This window comes from Nerophis ophidion, linkage group LG09, assembly GCF_033978795.1.
Source record: "Nerophis ophidion isolate RoL-2023_Sa linkage group LG09, RoL_Noph_v1.0, whole genome shotgun sequence".
Lineage (NCBI taxonomy): Eukaryota > Metazoa > Chordata > Actinopteri > Syngnathiformes > Syngnathidae > Nerophis > Nerophis ophidion.
In genome coordinates, this window is record NC_084619.1 from 28,796,477 (window position 1) to 28,815,065 (window position 18,589).

General features: G+C 40.7%; 2 protein-coding genes across 3 annotated transcripts in view; one reads left to right on the forward strand and one right to left on the reverse strand.

Moving 5' to 3' along the window:
* The window catches only part of cdh23 (cadherin-related 23), a 619,519-nt gene extending 614,119 nt beyond the window's left edge, over nucleotides 1-5,400 (forward strand). The window contains exons 67-68 of one of the 2 annotated variants that reach the window (XM_061910729.1): nucleotides 65-175; nucleotides 4,013-5,400. In XM_061910729.1, coding sequence (XP_061766713.1) covers nucleotides 65-175; nucleotides 4,013-4,351 — 450 coding nt within the window. In that variant the 3' untranslated portion in view covers nucleotides 4,352-5,400. The remainder of the gene's footprint in view (nucleotides 1-64; nucleotides 176-4,012) is intronic. The other variant, XM_061910730.1, reaches the window with a different exon arrangement.
* Nucleotides 5,401-5,560: 160 nt separating this feature from the next.
* Nucleotides 5,561-18,334, reverse strand: eif3s6ip (eukaryotic translation initiation factor 3, subunit 6 interacting protein). Its single transcript, XM_061910732.1, has 15 exons — nucleotides 18,174-18,334; nucleotides 17,604-17,634; nucleotides 17,301-17,511; nucleotides 17,116-17,195; nucleotides 13,300-13,361; nucleotides 13,116-13,185; nucleotides 12,966-13,039; nucleotides 12,585-12,756; nucleotides 12,293-12,447; nucleotides 12,031-12,201; nucleotides 10,147-10,280; nucleotides 9,437-9,610; nucleotides 6,089-6,278; nucleotides 5,852-5,932; nucleotides 5,561-5,723 (listed from the first exon to the last, which is right to left on the reverse strand). Exons 1-15 carry the CDS (start codon nucleotides 18,195-18,197, stop codon nucleotides 5,652-5,654), a joined length of 1,701 nt encoding a protein of 566 aa, XP_061766716.1. The 5' UTR covers nucleotides 18,198-18,334; the 3' UTR covers nucleotides 5,561-5,651.
* Between the last annotated feature and the right edge of the window lie 255 nt (nucleotides 18,335-18,589).

The following is an 18,589-nucleotide window of genomic DNA, read 5'->3' on the forward strand; positions in this document are numbered from 1 at the left end:
GTCAAACATCCTCAGATGGATGGTAAAGTCGGGTCGTGTTTGATCTTAACTGCCATTCTGTCAGGGTTCCCTGCTCAATGTGGTCCTGGACGACTACCTGAGACTGAAAAAACTCTTTGCAGCCAGACTGGTCACGGTATCCACCAGTCAGGGAGACCACTCATCAGTCACGGAGGTGGGCCCGGCGGGCTGCTGTGCTGCTCCTGTCTGACTTATCTCACCTCTTTTTCAAATTCCCACTCTTTCGCTTGCTTCCCCTCGCTGACGTTTTACTGAAAGACACGTTTTTTGTGTGTAGGAAAAAGTAACTTTGAAATCCTGGAGGTGTAGCAGCATGCAATGCACCATCTTGACTATTTGCAGATGGCATCAATACCTGCCGAAACACAACGAGCTGTAGTTCTTTTTTTTTAAGACAAAGTTGATTGAGAGATGTGAACGAAAACATTTTTTTAATATACTGTTAAAGGGGAACTACACTTTTTTGGAATTGTGCCTCTTGTTCACATTCATTATGAGCAACAAGTTTTGGGTTTTTTTTGCAGTCTGGCATGTAAAAATCGTCTCGTTCTAGGTAGCCAGCAATGCAGCTAATGGGAGCAATCAATTATCCCTCTAAATAACTTTCAAAGTGCATTCAAAAACCGCCAACAACACTTAATTTCCTTTCATTTACCTGTATAATAACCAAACTGTACCGACATTGTTATTGTAAGAGCGAATACTAAGAAAGTATTTTTCAACCGGAGTAACAAAAAGCTAACTACAGCAAGAGATAAGCTAGATTCTAAGTCAGCACGAAAAACGTTTGAGTTTGTAACGCACAAGACTGACTGAAAAACATGAACAATCATATTACAGTATCTTTAAAGGGGAACATTATCACAATTTCAAAAGGGTTAAAAACAATAAAAATCAGTTCCCAGTGGCTTGTTGTATTTTTTGAAGTTTTTTCAAAATTTTACCGGTCCCGTAATATCCCTAAATAAAGCTTTAAAGTGCCTTATTTTCGCTATCTTCGAAACCACTGTCCATTTCCCTGTGACGTCATAGAGGGCTGCCAATACAAACAACATGGCGGTTACCACAGCAAGATATAGCAACATTAGCTTGGATTCAGACTCGGATTTCAGAGGCTTAAGCGATTCAACAGATTACGCATGTATTGAAACAGATGGTCGGAGTATGGAGGCAGATAGCGAAAACGAAATTGAAGAAGAAATTGAAGCTATTGAGCGAATAGCTATTGACGGTATTCGGCCATAGCGTGGGTGTACCTAATGAAGTGGCCCATAGCATGGCTGCCTTTTTAGCATCGCCGGTAAAATGTGCGGACCAAACGATCAGGACTTTCGCATCTTGTGACACTGGAGCAACTTAAATCCGTCGATTGGTAAGTGTTTGTTTCGCATTAAATGTGGGTATCTAGTTTCAAATGTACATAGATTTAGCGTAAATAGCATGTTAGCATCGATTAGCGTAGCATGTTAGCATCGATTAGCTGACAGTCATGCCGTGACCAAATATGTCTGATTAGCACATAAGTCAACAACATAAACAAAACTCACCTTTGTGATTTCGTTGACTTAATCGTTGCAAATGCATCTGCAGGTTATCCATACATCTCTGTGGCATGTCTGCCTTAGCATCGCCGGTCAAATGTGAAGACACTCTGGCACATTCAATGGGGGTCTGGCGGCAGATGTCTTGCCAGTGGTGCAACTTGAATCCCTCCCTGTTAGTGTTGTTACAGCCTCCAACAACACACCGACGAGGCATGATGTCGCCAAGGTTCCAAAAAATAGTCGAAAAAACGGAAAATAACAGAGCTGAGACCCGGTGTTTGTAATGTGAAAATTTATATGGCGGGTGTGTTACCTCGGTGACGTCACGTTTTGACGTCATCGTTAAAAGACCAATAAACAGAAAGGCGTTTAAATCGCCAAAATTCACCCATTTAGAGTTCGGAAATCGGTTAAAATAATACATGGACTTTTTTCTGCAACATCAAGGTATATATTGACGCTTGCATAGGTTTGGTGATAATGTTCCCCTTTAAAGTATTAGCCCACATTTCATGTTTTGTTTGTACAAAGCAAGAAAGATAGCATATGTACTGTAGTTGTAATTACATGCTTGACGTGCTGCGTGTATCATGATCGATATAAAGTGTGACTAACTCGATGGACAGCTGTCTGTTCGGTCCAGCTGGCCGGGGACATTTTTACTGGTTTAATTGAAGGTAAGCACTCCATAAATGTCAAAATAGTTTGTCTCCAAATTCCAAATTTGCAACTTTGTGTCACACCGACTTCACTCTCTTGGCTTCCGTCTGCTCCAACATTGCAGCCTTTCTTTGTGCTGGCTTCTAAAAGCAGCAGTTCATCCTCCGTATTTTCAGTTTCAAAAAGGTTGTGAATCCTCATTTGTCCAAAAAATAGTCGTCTTCATTGTCTGTTACCAAGTCTGCCATGAGTAGAAAACACTCGCATTTGTTGCCGGAAGTAGGAACACAAGTTGTTGTCAGTAGTCAGACGTGCGCTGCTATGGAAACAGAAATCAATGTGCGGAAGGAGTTGATTAAAATTATCAAAATACGGTAAATATTGTACATATTATATATTGTTATGAACGTGTCTGTTACTACATTATATACATATACTTGGTGGTTATCCAAAATGTTGCTGGAGGGTTTTGAAGTTGTTTTGGAGGACTTTGAAGGCTACAATGGTGACTCGATCCCTTTAGCCACAACATGTTTTGAAACATCTTTAAAATCCTAATGAAAAAAGACTGCACTTTTTTGGGAATTTTACCTGTAATTCACAATTATTATGAGGGACAATAGCACATATGTTTTTCTTTTTTTTAATGCAATCTAATCCGTAAATAAGTCTGCTTTCAATGGAGCCAAGATGTCATTGCATCTACTCTGACCATAAAACCCAATAACCATACAAAAATCCCCACAATCCTGCATTTACATTTCGTGACCTGAATAGTAAGCTAGTATAAGCAATATTGTTATTATAAGCGCAACATTAAGGACCTACATTTTGAGACGCATTGATCAGAGGCAACTTCCTTATGCTGCTGTATTGGCATAATCAGCTGGTGAGCTGCTCTCTAGCCTCACCGCTCATGAAGGTTTATTCCAGACAATAAATCATAATGAAAGTTTCGACAAGCAAATTTTTGATAGTAAAATGAAAAGTTGGTCAACTTTGACAGCCAACTTAGACTCGGGAATGCCGAGAAAGACGCACAAAAGACGCTGGGTTCCCGAATGCAGCTGAGATAGGCACCAGCGACCCCCAAAAGGGACAAGCGGTAGAAAATGGATGGATGGATTATAATGATTATTATATATTACATATATACTTACATTATGTAGATAAAACTTTGACGAAGGTGTTTGGATATTTTTAAGCGGTTTATAGGTGGAATAGAGCGACTCCCATCGGCTCCATTACAAGCAGACTTTTACTTGCATTTATTTACTATTTAAAAATACATTTAAAAAAGTTAAACGTGTATTCTTGTCTTACATAAGGGTTGTGAATGATAGGCAACATTTCAAAAAAGTGCAGTTCTTCTTTAACTCATGAGGATCTTTTTGTCCTGGCGCTACTCTATTGCTATGAAATATTTTGATGTACTTATAAATGCACGAATTAGAACAAATAGTATTTTGTATTGTTTTTTTATGAGACGTTTCTGGGCCCAAGAAACTGTGTGTCACTGCCCCAGGTCCATATATCCTCAGGGGGACCAGTGTCTTCTGCAGTGGACATTTGTGTTTTGTACACCATGGATTTTGTTTTTTCTTCTAAAATTTGGAACTCTCAAAAACAAATGTCAACTGCAGAGGACGCTGGCTCTGAGAATGTAAGAACCATTCAAAACTAGGCCTGCTCATCTTTCCTTTTAATGACCTTTGCCTTCCTCTTCACATCTGTGAAGTTTGTAAGCAGCAGCCTCATTTAAAGTCTCTTTTCTTCTCCACTATCAGCTGATCCAAAGCGATCTGGATGACGAGGACGGGGAGCGCGTGAGCATGAGTGGGGGTCGGGGAACACTGCGCTTCAAACATAAGCTTCCCGTGGAGTTGAAGGGACCGGAAGGTGTGCACGTGGTCCATGGCAGCACCGGCACCCTGCTCACCTCTGACATCAACAGCCTGCCGGAGGACGACCAGCGGGCTGTGGCACGTTCTCTGGAGGCTCTCAACGCAGATGGCGGACTTTATTCCGAACGAAACGCCCGCACCGAGTCGGCCAAGTCGACTCCGATGCACCGCCACAAGGACGGGGAGATACCGCCCAGCCCGCTGGAAATCACCGAGTTATGACTAGCCGAGGCCTCGCTGGTCTGAGCTGGATGGTGACTCAAGTGTGCGTGCTTGTGACTCCACACTGCCACCCTGACCCTGCTGGGAAGACATGAAGACCACAGCGTGAGCAGTCTTGTCCACTCATGGGCACAAACTCACAGACGGTTTAACTGGGTTGTGCTTTAAGAGCAGTTTTTTTTTCTTTTAAAAGAGTCAGCAGGGAGGCATCATCAACTTTCATCCAAAGAGCAGAATGGACAAAGTGGAAGACGTGTGTTCAACTCCAAGGGCTGCGTTCAGACTTTGTACTTGGGAAAGCATAACTGGACAGCATCCTATCACACCAACACCAATGCACACACTGGGGGGAAAGCAGCTCAGACCAGCGAACGGCCTTCAGCAGGACAATGAATATTCAAATTCATCATCACATTCTGAGTTTGTTTGCAAGTGTAAAAAGAAAAAAAGTGTTGGTGGAGTGAAGATGGAATATGAAGATTTTTTTTATTTTAGTAATGATGGAAATGTGATGACGCAGTCAACCGCCACGCCTCAAATGACCCAGTGATGCTTGAAGGGAACATGCCGGTCCAGTTTTTTTGTCTTAAGCATGTTCAGCGTTTGTGTGGTGTATATGGGGACTTTAAAAGTATATGTTAAAGATGGCAAATTTGGAAGCTAAGATTGATGACTTAAGTCCAAGAAAATGTGAATAAATGGAATAAAAAGTGATTAGCTGTTGTATTTTCTTAATCTGAAGATGGCAACACGGCCACAAAGACTGCCACCAGAGGGAGTTAAAAAGCTCAAATAGAGCAATATTTGCTTTATTTTCCTATGTATTGAAGTCAAGATATGTTTTAATGACAAATGCCTGCTTACGTAATAGCAGACATGTTATGTGTAAATTGTGCAAATGTGTTTATTTCTTTTCTATGACGCTGTCTCTGATAAGTGGTGTTTTTTCAGGTTCATTTTTATATTTGCTATGTTTTTCATTTCTTTGTCGTTACTGTCACCAGCCCTGAGATCTGTGATAATAAAATATGCAACATTGGTGGACAGGATGAGTGAATGAATGCAGACAAAGTTTGTTCATGATTAAAAAAAAAAAAAAAACTTCCATAAAGCAACTGGATCAAAAAAATTTCCAGAACTTCACAGCAAGGACATAGCCTTGGAACTATTGCCATCTAGTGGTTGAAAAAAATAAACAAAACAAAGCTGTAACCACACCAAATCCTTTGTTTATTGATTCCAAATCATATAGAAAAGTCATCAGTATCAATTCTGAGAAACCTGAAAGCAAAGGTCAGATTCATCGGCTGGTGGCGCTTCCTGAGGTTGTGGTGGTGTTGCTGGTTGTCATCTTCTTCAGTGTCCGATTCAGCTGAGAAGAGACAAAAGCAAACACTGAGTCACTGTCAGGACAGAAACATGTAAATGAGACTACAATCACTGACCTAAGAACCTTTTTTCAAATCAAACCATATTATGCCTCTAAAGAGCACTACTCACCTCCTCAAATTTGTGAATCTGTCTGATGAAAAAGTCTCCGTAGCGACGAGCCACTTTAGTGTCCGCTATGTGGATCATGTCCTGAGGAGATGCAGGGGAAGCCAACTTAAAAACTGACTCGCTAACTTTCAAGGAGATCAAATATCTACTAATACTTTAAACATGTTCTGGAGGATGAAGGACGGAAAAGAGAAAACCATTTAGCCTAATGAAGTTTGACATCGGCAAAAAGTCTACCTTGTCGATGTAAAAGTCAACCTCCGAAGCTGACTGGAACTCTCCGTCCAGAGCGGAGATACCACTGGTCCACACCAAGTTCTTCATCTTGTGCTTGAAGACAAGCAGCTGAATCCTAAAGTCCTGTTCAGTCATGTCTAAGAATCCTGCCAGCTTGGCCACGGGCATTGTGGTGTACAGCTTCAGGAAACTGGAGTCAAACAAGATGGCGAAGTAAGATCATACGACTTGAAATGTTTCATTCATCCGCAATGGTGCTGGGACATAAGGCCCAAAAGTCATGATCTGCTACTTTTTATCTAAATGGTGATATACAACATGTCTGGTCCACATTCACACATACAGAGCATGTGCTCATGCACAAAAGCAGTTCAAGTCATAGTCATGACAGAATAAACAATCTTTCATAGCTAACGTTTACTATTACCTAATACCAAAGTTAATAACGCGCACTACGGACGGGTGTAGTAACGTCAGTATGTGCTAAAAGCCATAAGAGGCAAGTTGGCACCCTCAGGGCATCAGCGTAAAGGAGGGGCCCCCGAACTTTTTACCTCAGGGTCCACATTAGGTTCAAAGGACTCCTGGCGTTAATGTTGCAAACAGCCCCATCACATGACCTGTGATGGTGTTTTTTTGGTCAGAATTTTGTATGGATATGTTACAGACTATCTTTAGATGCTTTCTAACCTTCTCTTCAGAATGCGTTGTTTAGTGGGCAGTCTTATTTCGACAGCGTCTTCTCCCCGTCATCCATGTTGTACTTTTAGTTTTAGTCTATTTGCAGTTATAAATTTGAACTATACGCTAGTTGCTATTAAAAATGGCAACACCGGAGGATGCATGTACATGTACAAGTCAGTCTTCCCAACAAAAAGAAGATAGCAAAAAAGAAGGAGCTTATTGACCACAGCGTCGTACAACAATGGCGGACTTGCGCAAAACACTTTAGGTTTATTTCTACCATGTATGGGGATATCTGCTGACGTCACAAATGGGGAAAATTCAGCGCGTTTGTAAGAAGTATGAAGGAAGGCAAGGTTGTTCTATAAATATCTCTGCCATGCTTCCATTTCCAATTTTCGGGACTTATGCAGATCCCAAACACACAAAAACCGGTACTAATAAGTAAGAAAAGTTGGTTTTGCACAATAGGTCCACTTTAAGTCAAAACAAAATGTAATACGTGGAAACTGTTTATGTTGATGCCTCTCGGAGTGGCTGACTGATGTCGAAATAAGCGATTGAAAACATAATCGAAACCGAACGAACCATTGCTAAGCATTTACTTGAGACTTTGGCCAGACCGTTTTAAGAAAGAGAGTAGTTAAAGATCTTTGAACTTATGGCACTTTGTTGATGCTAACAATGCCCAAAAATTAAAATTAAATGGGTGCATTTGGTGATTTGCTGGTGTAGATTCAAGGTTATAACGGCCATGCTTTTATTTTTGAACAGGAAGTAAGCTCGCAACAAAGAGTGTTTACTGCTGTAACATGCAGTTAATAAAACAGGCAGATTATGAAGCTGAAATCTTGGATATCTACGCTAGTTTGAGCCATAAAACACAAAAACAAGTAACTGAACGTCACTTTTCTCGTTACACATAAAATTGTTTTTTAAGCCTCAGCTGGCAGCAAGCAGGAAACTACAGTTGTGATCAGAATTATTCAACCCCCACACAATTTTGGTGTTTTAGCAAGTTGGACATTTATTCCGTATTTTGTTTATAGTCATATCAAATAAAGATGTGTCAAATTGACAAATGCAACTTAAATTGTAACACTATATTTTACAAAATACCAAAAAAGGACATTTTTCTTAATATCTCATTGACAAAATTATTCAACTCCTAGTTACATGCATCTTTAGTACTTAGTAGAACACCCTTTGGCAGTAATTACATCCTTCAAACGTGATACATAACCGGACACAAGCTTCTTTCAACAATCTACAGGTATTTTAGCCCATTCCTCTTGGGCAAAGGCCTCAAGTTCATTCATATTTTTGGGCTTGCGTTCTGCAACTGCCTTCTTCAAGTCCCACCACAGGTTTTCTATAGGATTTAGGTCTGGCGACTGTGAAGGCCACTCCAGAGTCTTCCAGCCCTTCTTCTGCAACCACTCTGATGTTGATTTGGTGGTATGCTTGGGATCGTTGTCATGATGGAAGGTCCAACGTCTCCCAAGCCTCAGCTTCGTCACTGACTTCATGACATTTGCAGCTAATATATCCTGGTAGGAAATAGAATTCATAATGCCTTGAACGCGCTGGAAATTCCTGGTACCTGAGGCAGAGAAACAGCCCCAGAGCATGATTGACCCCCCCACCATGCTTAACAGTAGGCAAGGTGTTCTTCTCTATGTAAGCTTAATTTTTTCTCCTCCCGACATAACGTTGATTCATAGGCCCAAAGAGTTCCACTTTTGTCTCATCACTCCATAGAACCGTTTCCCAAAACCTTTGGGGTTTGTCGAAATGATTTTTGGCATACTGGAGTCTATTTTTCTTGTGCCCTGGTAGTCAGAAGTGGGGTGCGCCTGGGAGTTCTGGCATGGAGGCTTTCATCTCGTAGTGCGCGCCTTATTGTCTGGGACGAAACCTGCGTTCCCCCCTCTGCAATGTCCTGTTGTAGTTCCTCAGCTGTTACCCGGGGGTTTTTCACCACTGTACGCTTCAAATACCGGACAGTAGTTGCACACAGCCTCCTCTTTCTACCGCGCCCAGGTAGTGTTTCCACTGTCACTTTAGCTTTAAACTTGCCAATTATGCTCCCAACTGTGTCTTTTGGAATGTGTAATGTCTTTGCTATTTTCTTATATCCATATCCTTTCTTATGAAGAGAAATTACCTCCTCTCTTGACTTCTTTGACCACTCCCTGGACTTCACCATGTTACAAATACACCATTGACCATCTACAAGAAGCTGAGCGTCACAGTCTTTTTCAATCAGTTGCATTTGTCTATTTTATGCATTTGTCTATTTAATGCATCTTTATTTGATATGACTACAAACAAAATACGGAATAAATGTCCTACTTAAGGGAATAAGCGGTACAGAATGGATGGATGGATGGATGTCCTACTTGCTAAAACACCAAAATTGTGTGGGGGTTGAATAATTTTGATCACAACTGTATTTGCGTTTAGAGACATGTAGGTTGGGCAAACTAAAACAACTGCACAGCTTTACAGAAGAACTGAACAGACCATTTTAAACACAATAACCGCATATTACAGTATAAAATGGTATTGTCTCACCTTATATTTGGTGTATATTGTGTATACGGGTATTTGGTAAAATGTATATATACCGCTCAGTCCACAAAGAAAGCGATGATATTTCACCTGCGAATAGTGGAGAGTTGAGCTTGCTGCTTGACCTCTTCTTTAAAGACCATAAGCTGCTGCTGGAAGGGTACATCGTGGAACTTGGCATCGACGTTGTCGTAGTCGGGTACCACCGGAGACAAAAACTTGGGGCGGGCGAAGCTGAATAACTCCTCAAACACCTGCAGGTCTCTTAAGTGGGAAGAGAGTCACTGTTATTTTCACTGAGCAAAGAGCATTGAATAGAAAACATATCTATAATGATTGGACGCTTGGGTAAATGAGCAATCATACAAACTCTTCCCATCATACTGGGACAGGAAAGTGTACAATGAACATGAATAAGAACAACCACATGTGTCCAATCCAGATTTTGTGCAGACGGTACAAATTGCGGAGGGCGAGTGCACCTTAAATATTCAAAACAGGAAATGTTTCCATTTGCATTACTCGTTTGCTCTCGAGTCATACCAAAGACTAAAAAAATGGAACCTGTTACCTCGATGCTTGGCACTCAGCATCAAGGGTTGGAATTGGGGGTTAAATCACCAAACATTATTTCCGGCCGCAGCCTGGGCTTAGGGTTAGGGTTACAGGTGATAGGTCAAAAGCAGAGGACCAATTTCACCACACCTAGTGTGTGTGTGACAATCATTGATACTTTAACTTAACTTTTTTACGACACACAATGGCACACACAATAAAAAGGAAATGTCTAATAGTCTCACCCTTTCTGCATACGCAGCATCTTGTCTCCATACTTGTCCCTCAGCTGCGTGTGGATGCTCTCATCAATGCGCATTGGGTACATGGTGAGTGCAATGGCCAGCAGACCGTGCATCTGCTCGTTCTGTTTGTTGATCTATTACACATGAACATAAAAGTGGCATCTATCATTTTCTTTGTTCCTTCTGAAAGTGGGTTTTAGAGGCCAGATCTATCAAGTAAATGTGTTTTTTTTGTTTTTTAAACTGTATTAAATTCTATTTTTGATGCTCCACCATTTAGTTATGCTAACATTATTTGATGTTTAACACTAACCTTATTTTAAAGGACTTGAAATGTATTTGATGTCTAACAAAGGTGTAACTCAGTCCTGGGCAAATTAAGGCCCGGGGGCCGCATGCGGCCCATTAAGCTTTTCAATCTGGCCCGCCGGACATTCCCAAGTTATTTTTTTAGATCTTTAGGATCGAAATTTTAGCCGCCATTATGATCTGCGGTGATTTTTTTTAAATGACCGTAAGTCTTGAACTATAGAAAGTATTTCAATTGTTGAAATCTGCGCTTTTTCATGACAGACTAGTTACTATGGTAATCTAAGTCACAGCAGCTGAGACGAGGCACCGAGCAGTGTGGGCGGGAAGCGTTTCCACATTTTCCACAGAGTGTTTCCATCTAGAGCGGCCAGCCTGAAATGCGGGTGTCAGGGACAGATGTGGAAGGAGATTTTTACAACAAAGTTCTAAAGCTGAGTGATGTATCAGCTATATCAGATTGTAGGTGGGTTTACTTTTTTACCATTTACCTATTTCGCTGTTTTTGTTCCGTTTCGCTTGATTGTAAAATATGTTGATCGAGAGGGGTGTGACGTTCGTATGTTCTCATTATTCAGTGTTTTGTCATTCATAGTTAATATTGTAAATCCCGCATTCTTTATTTTCATGTACATTCTTTCTGGGTGTCTCAATCAGTAAAATAAAATAAAATTCCATTCCGTTTTTTAGGGCAGTCTGTCAAACGTTTTTAGCATTCAGACATTATTGTGAGGGGCATTAACTATATTTTCTTCCATTTTGAGATGCAGGTGCTGCGTTCATGTGGTCAAATATTTTGGTCTAAATGAAGTACCGTATTTCTTTGAATTGCTGCCGGGGCGCCAATTAATTTAAAACCTCTTCTCACTCCTGCGCTTACCAAAGGCCTGTGGTAGAAGTAAGCATGAGCTAATTATTTTAAAAACTCTTCTAACTCTGGCACTTACCAAAGGCATGTAGTAAAAATGTGAGTGTGATGTAAGCTTGGACCTTAAATCCTACTGAATAGCTCTTAATCGTCTTCCCTTTAAGCAATTTCAAATAACCGCTATTGAAATCAGCCTTTTCCATTTTGAAAATGATGACAGGAGAAGTATCACTTGTGACGTCACGAGTTTGACCAAGCGGTACTACTAAGCACGCGCTAATTATTTAGCGAAGCGAGTTTGATCCGGCAGATATTCAAGGCAGGCGCATACTATATGCCAAGTGGCCATTCAAGGAAATACGGTATGTTGCAAAATATGTATATGACAGAAATGTGTTCTGATCATCGTATCAGTAATGTGTTTAAATGCCTTGATTTATATTTATTTAGAATATTTTGAGTAATTGAGATCAAAATGAAATATGGCCGACACATGGCCTTGATTTTTTTTTTTTAAACTACAGATGAAATCTAGCATTCAGGATTTTTTAACCATGTGTAGTCATGTGTTTTATGCATTGTCGCCTTCGAAATAAACTAATCTTACAATCTTATAGTTTAAAGAATGGTATTTTATGTCTGTTAAAAACACATTCAGCACTTGTCCTACTAGGCCAGCATTTATGTAAAACCTGTCTGGGACCCACCATCTCATATTTATACGTTGACCTCTGGAACATATTTCTTGTCCTTTGGATGTAGAGTAGGATGTTGGCGAACACACGAATGGCATCCTGGTAGCGCCTCATCATTAGATATGCGAAGCCCACATAGTAATAGGTGGTGATCTGACATTCAGGAACACGAGAGTACATACTCTGCAAAAAAAAAAAAAAAAGACAGAAACATTTGAGAGACTGCAGAAAATAAAAAGAAGATATTTTTATTAAAACATGTTACTGGTTGTACCTTCTTGTTGAGCTCAATGTTCTCCAACACTTTGATGGCTTGGTAGTAGTCCCCAAGCAGAGAGTGCAGCCTCAGTAGCCCCACAAGGCTGAAGTAACCCAACATCTTATAGAGCAAGTGGCGTCCATATTCCCCCGCCACACTCTCTGGGTCCCCTGCAATACATCATAATGTCCATTTGACGCGACATCTTTGAGCAAGATACTTAACCCCCAATCACTCTCAATATTTTAGCATTAGTGTATAAACACAGGGTTTACATCACAACAAACTGTACATTAAATGATCATACCTCCGCTAGTGTAGACTTCCAGCTGGCGGTTAATGTTACTTTTATCCACCAGGGAGTGGAGAACATTGAGAACGCTGTGAACATTCCAGATCTTTGGGTTGCTTCGCAGGAACTCGATCTCTTCTTCCGGCTTCTTGGCCATCTTAGAGCGGTATTGACTGAACGACTGGAACTGAAGGGGAGGAGAAAGAGAGGTGCAAATTATATGGTGTAATCCCCTAAAACAGTTCATGAACTAACAGATTAATGTCTTGACACATCTTAACCCATACATACAAAAAATACCTGTGTGAAATTATTACCAGGACTTAACAGGAAATAGTAGTATTAAATGGAAAATTTATGCTGCTTATAAATCTATTTATAAATCTTAGATCATACTTGATAGATGAATTCATCAATAATGTCCCAAAGCCACTGGTTGGGTAGTTCTAAGGGGGCAGGGCCATCAGCATCTGTTTACAACAAAAAACATATGAATGTACATCTTGTAAAACTTAAAGAAGGCAAATAAATATACATAAAACTTACTCAGAATATAGTTAAAGAGGTTGCAGTAATTGTAATACGACTCAAACCTCTGTCGTAAAGTGGGTCCACCCTGCATAGTGTTAGAAAAAACACACTGGTCAAAAACAAAGAACCTCAAGAAATCTCAAAAGCTTTTCACTATTCAAGATCCAGTGAAAGACATTAGAACCTAGTGGTTACTTACACTGACTTTCGCGTAGATGTGCCTGTAGTAAAGTTCCTTATAGAGAATGACGAATACATCATCTGTAGAAAGCAAATTGTGATAAACTGATAAAATTGGAGTCGTGCCACACCGGAGACAGCATGGAAATATGCCACTTGACTAGAAAACATGACTAGCATTTGGTTTGTTAGTGAATAGATATGCTTTTCAGATAAGGTCTTTTTTCAACATACATTTTAATGAAAAACATTATCCAAAATGATACACCACTATATTAGAGATATATCTATGTAGACAAATCAGATAATATACTTTGTTCATATTTCATTGTATAGTCATCATCAGGCAACTACAGTACATCTCACTCACCACGTTTCCATGCACTAAACTAGTCTGGTTTCTCAAATAGTCCGTTTTTTGTATTTCCACACATACATGTGAAGTCCAAGTGGCCATGCAAACTCTTTAATGCAACTATTGGTCATACGCCAAGTACCCCCCGTACATTGCTTATTTCCTTGTAGCGCAGATTAATGTATTGTTTTTTTCGGTTAACTGTGACGTCACACCAAAACAGCTTAGCTCTGTTGTACTTGATGCCCGCTGTAATATTGGCCCATATTAGATAACAATAATCAATAAAACAATTGTTATAGTTTCAAAAGGAATTTTCTGATGGAGAATGATGAAAACAGAACTTCTGAATGTCTGGAGTTCATTCAAAGGCTCTTTCGATTGATGAAAGGAGTATTAAAATGTGAAGGAAAATACTGTTTGTGCCCCAATACCGCTCCAGAGGCTTAGTAGGCTACTAGTGGGCTGCTATTGGTGTGGACAAGCTCTCCAGTTGTGTTGAATACAAAGTTGTTACTAATCAGTTTGGAGTGCATAAATGCAGTGTGAAAAGGTTTATGTACGCTTTATGTTTTGCTTTTAATATACCTGCTTCTCTTCCATCACATTCAATTTTGCTTGGGAGTCTGAAGGAACCCACATTCTTCACTGCCTTAGTTACCTTCTTAAATACATTTTTGTCTGTTTTTCCGTTTATTGCCCATTTTTATTGAATGGTATCTGCTTCCGGGTAATATCACGCACGTTGAGACTGGCGCATGCACTATAGAGAGGGTACCCTCCCGCTGCACACACACCTTGAGAGATCTGGTTTTCAATCTCATAATACAGGTGTGTTAGTCCGATTTCTCAAAAACCAAACATGTTTGGATTAAGGTGTTTCCATGGGTTGTAAGATGCTTATTTAGAGCCAAACTATTTGAGAAATCTGACTAATTTAGTGTATGAAGACATACTGAGAGATGTTGCACTTACACCGAGCTTGCATGGAAGTAGCAGGGACCTTCCAACCTACTTTCACCACTTGGAAGTAAAAAAAATGTCTAATTCTGAAAATGTCACGTGAGTATTTTCACACCTACGTGTAAAGTACAAATGTACATGCACACTCCCTATTGCGACTATTGGTCATAGGCTATGTGCCTCTCATACACTGGGGGGCGCTCTTTCCCTTTTAGTGCTGTTAAATTGATTCATTTTCCGGTTGACCTCATGGTTGATGTAACACTAGCCATCTGCGGATCCTTACAACTTGTTTTAAGTGATGTCGGCTTTAATATTGGTACAGATTTCTCTCATTGCTATTATGAGGTAAATAGCAGACCGCATCAATAACTTGGATTGCGCTACAAACAATGTATCGAGGCAGATGCAGACCCGATGCAAAGAAAGACTGCTTATGTGTTGTATGTCACGCGTTGAGACTGACGCATGGGCGATATGAAGGGTCCTCTCTGGTGCACACACACTCGAAGGATCTGGTTTCCAATCGCATAATCCAGGTGTGTTAGTGCGAATTATTAAAAAACAAACACGATCAGATTAAGGTGTTTTCATGGGTTGTAAGAAGGTCATTAAGAGCCAAACCGGCTACCGGCGGTTGGTATTGCCGTGTTGGGTTGGAGTGGTCGGCGGAGCGTGATTGGTGGCTGTGCGCTGATGGGAGTTGTAGGGGCTAGATGCCGTTGGTTTGCTGGCTGGCATGGGTGACACGCATTGACTTCTTACCCCGTTGAGGGTCTCCATTCCCTGGCCGGGACTTGTATGGGTGCATTGCTGTGTGGATGGCTGGGATGCGGTGGTCACCTTGGGCATGGGGGCTGTGCAGTTTTTTAGCATGGGGTAGCTGGTGTGGAATCCGCAGTTGGATTGGGACGGGCGGACGCTGGCTTTGTTTGGCAGGGTGTGGACTTGCGTGGCGTCATGTTAGTCTGGTGTGGTGCGTATATGTGGTGGGCGGTGGGGGCGTGTGTCCAGGCCCTCTGCTCCTCCTATAGCACACGCAAGCACGCACACCACAAACAAAACTTTTGAGGGATTGGCCTGCGGGGAGGCATGGCGGGGGATGAGGATGCCTCTATGGGGCTCCAGTCCTCCTGACTTGTCCCCTGCTCATCTATCCTGTGGTCCATCCAAAATATTCTGCAGTGCTGCAAGTCGGCCAGCTGCTAGAGTAGTGACCTTGTGTGTCAGCGATTTTTTTTCATTTATTTTTAAAATTAATATCATTATTATTATTTTGAATATTTCCCTCAGGGGGAGGATTCGACAGAGCAGATGCTGGACGTTCCATCTCCATCGTTGGGGTCCATGCAGTTGAAGTGGGTGGTTCCCCTGCAGCAGCCGACTTGGTTGAGGTGGCCTGGGGCGGGCTCTCTGGGGGGGTTGGGCTCGTAGGGGCCCGGTTGCTGGTGGGGCGGGGGCAGTCTTCCCGTCCCGTTGCGGGGAGTCCCTGGGCCCCTCGGGGTGTGGCATTCCGACTTTCTGCCCGCATGGAGTGTGGTCTCTCGCTGGCTTGGGGGCTGTCCGGCCCCTGCTTCTCCAGTGCCTTGTCTATGGCCTGCTACTGATTTTTCTGAGCGGCACAATGACTAAACCTATTTTTACTATAAAAATCTACAAACTTAATAAACTTTGCTTCTCTTTATCCCTCTCCATTAATCTGGTTTATTTTGTATTTTAAGTTTTCATTACATATATGTATTGTTGCATTATTATTCATTATCAATAGTTCTATTTATATTGGTATTTGTATTGCTCCAGTGTACTAATGCTCATTGTCATTTCTGTGTTATTAATATTTACTACACTAAGCGATTCTTTACTTTCAGTATTCGTATCACATTCGTACATATCATATTTGCTGATGCTGTTTTTTTGTAGTTGTTATTGTTGTCGTCTCTTTGTCTTATCCTGAAATTTACCATGTCTTCATTTTTTTCTCTTTCTATCCCCTCCTGCTGCGGTTGCACCAAAAAATAACATAAACCAATTTATAAAGTTAAATACAAATGAGGCCACAAGAAAAGTATCCCGCACTTCTTCGGAATAGCTCGGTTGGTAGAGTGGCCGTGCCAGCAACTTGAGAGTTGCAGGTTCGATTCCCGCTTGTGCCATCCTAGTTACTGCCGTTGTGTCCTTGGGCAAGACACTTTACCCACCTGCTCCCAGTGCCACCCACACTGGTTTAAATGTAACTTAGATAATGGGTGTCACCATGCAAAGCGCTTTGAGTCACTTGAGAAAAGCGCTATATAAATATAATTCACTTCACTTTTGTAAAGTTAATCTATACAGCCGATATGGGCATCTACATCAACCATATGATTTGCCTAAGTCGGTGGCCCACAAAAACAAAAAAGCTTAACTATTTGAGAAATCTAACTTATTAATAGTGCATGAACAGGTACTAAATGCATAGTTACTTGGTGATTAATTGTTTCAACATTTTAACACAGAAATTTAAACCATCTCACCCACCGTGTCCAACCAGTGATGAAATTGAATCAGCTTCTGGCCACGGGGATGTCTTGAAGAAACGTTCCGTCAACTTGTTCCAACTTAAAACAAGAACATTTTAGCCATGAAGTAAATACTCACTTCAAAGACAAATTTGAAGCAAAACAAACAGGAGGAGTCGGCCAAGAAGAAATGTTGAAAATTACCTGTTTTCATAGATATCTTGGATCTCATAGATCTTCTGTTCAATACCCTCACTGGACACACGGTTGGACTGAAGCTCGTAGACCTTCTGGTCGATCAAGTCAGAGACGGTTTTGTGGAAGTACTGAAGAAAATTCTTGATCACCTCTGGGATAACATGGTAGGTCTGCGGTTCATAGTGCCTTTCATAAGCTAGGTCTGCTTTGGGGTCACCTGTAAGGAGATAAAGAACATATTATAATGTGGACTTTAACTTCAGAATCAACTTTGGACATGGGACATCTTTGCTGTTCGTGTTCACTAACCAGTGTGGCGGTCACTGTCGAAGGGACCGTGCTGTAAAACAAGATGCATGATCAACATCTGCACATTAGCTGCGGTCATTGATTATATTTAGTGACAAATTGATTGATTAAAAATTTTATTAGTAGATTGCAAAGGAAGGGTATATATTATATGAAACAGTAGTGTTTACGCAGTACAGTACATATTCTGTACAATTGACCACTAAATGGTAACACTAGAATAAGTTTTTCAACTTGTTTAAGTCGGGTTTCACGTTAATAAATTTATGGTAAGACCCCCGCGACCCCGAAATGGACAAGCGGTAGGAAATGGATGGATGGTACGAACACACAGTTACGAACCAAAAATTACACATAACGGCAAATGGAGAAATAAAAATGAAAATTAATTGTGTTAAACTTGCACAGGTAATGTATAAGACCAAGTTGTCCTGTAATTTTGGGTCAATTTCTTATAAGAGTATATAAGTGTAGCTAACCGGCACTTGCTAGTTGCTAGCTGATCACTTTTGTTCTTAAATATGACAACGAAAACATGTTTAAAATAACAACATATATACGTGTACTAACGTCTCCTTCGTCGTGGTACGACATGATGGTCGAAGTTATTCCAAAGGAGTTGAGATTTTGGAGGTAAAATTAGAAAATGCGTTCGACTAGCCGCTCCAGCTAAACCACGCAACTATCACTGGTTGGTGACAGGAAACGGAAAGGAAATGATGAAGTGAGAAAAAAAAATAACGCGAGATGAAACGCAGTTCATGCAACCAAATGCATCATGGGAAATGTAGGTATTTGTGGTATTGTTGAATGATAGTAGATGAGGGGAGTTATTTATTATAGGCAAATGCAACAACAACGTTCGGATTTTTTTTAATTATAAAACCTTATTATTTATATTTGATATAGTTTATTTGTTATTATAATATTTGTTTTATTAAAAAATAATAATAATCCAAATATAAGCTGTTGTATACATTTTGATA

Excerpts from the sequence above, each read along its gene's own strand:
- eif3s6ip (XM_061910732.1), bottom strand. The coding sequence starts at position 18,197 with ATGTCGTACCACGACGAAGGAGAC. Across the intron at positions 17,512-17,603 it reads CGACAGTGACCGCCACACTG|GTGACCCCAAAGCAGACCTA; the intron begins GTTAGTGAACAC and ends ATCTCCTTACAG. Across the intron at positions 13,362-17,115 it reads TTCATCACTGGTTGGACACG|ATGATGTATTCGTCATTCTC; the intron begins GTGGGTGAGATG and ends TGCTTTCTACAG.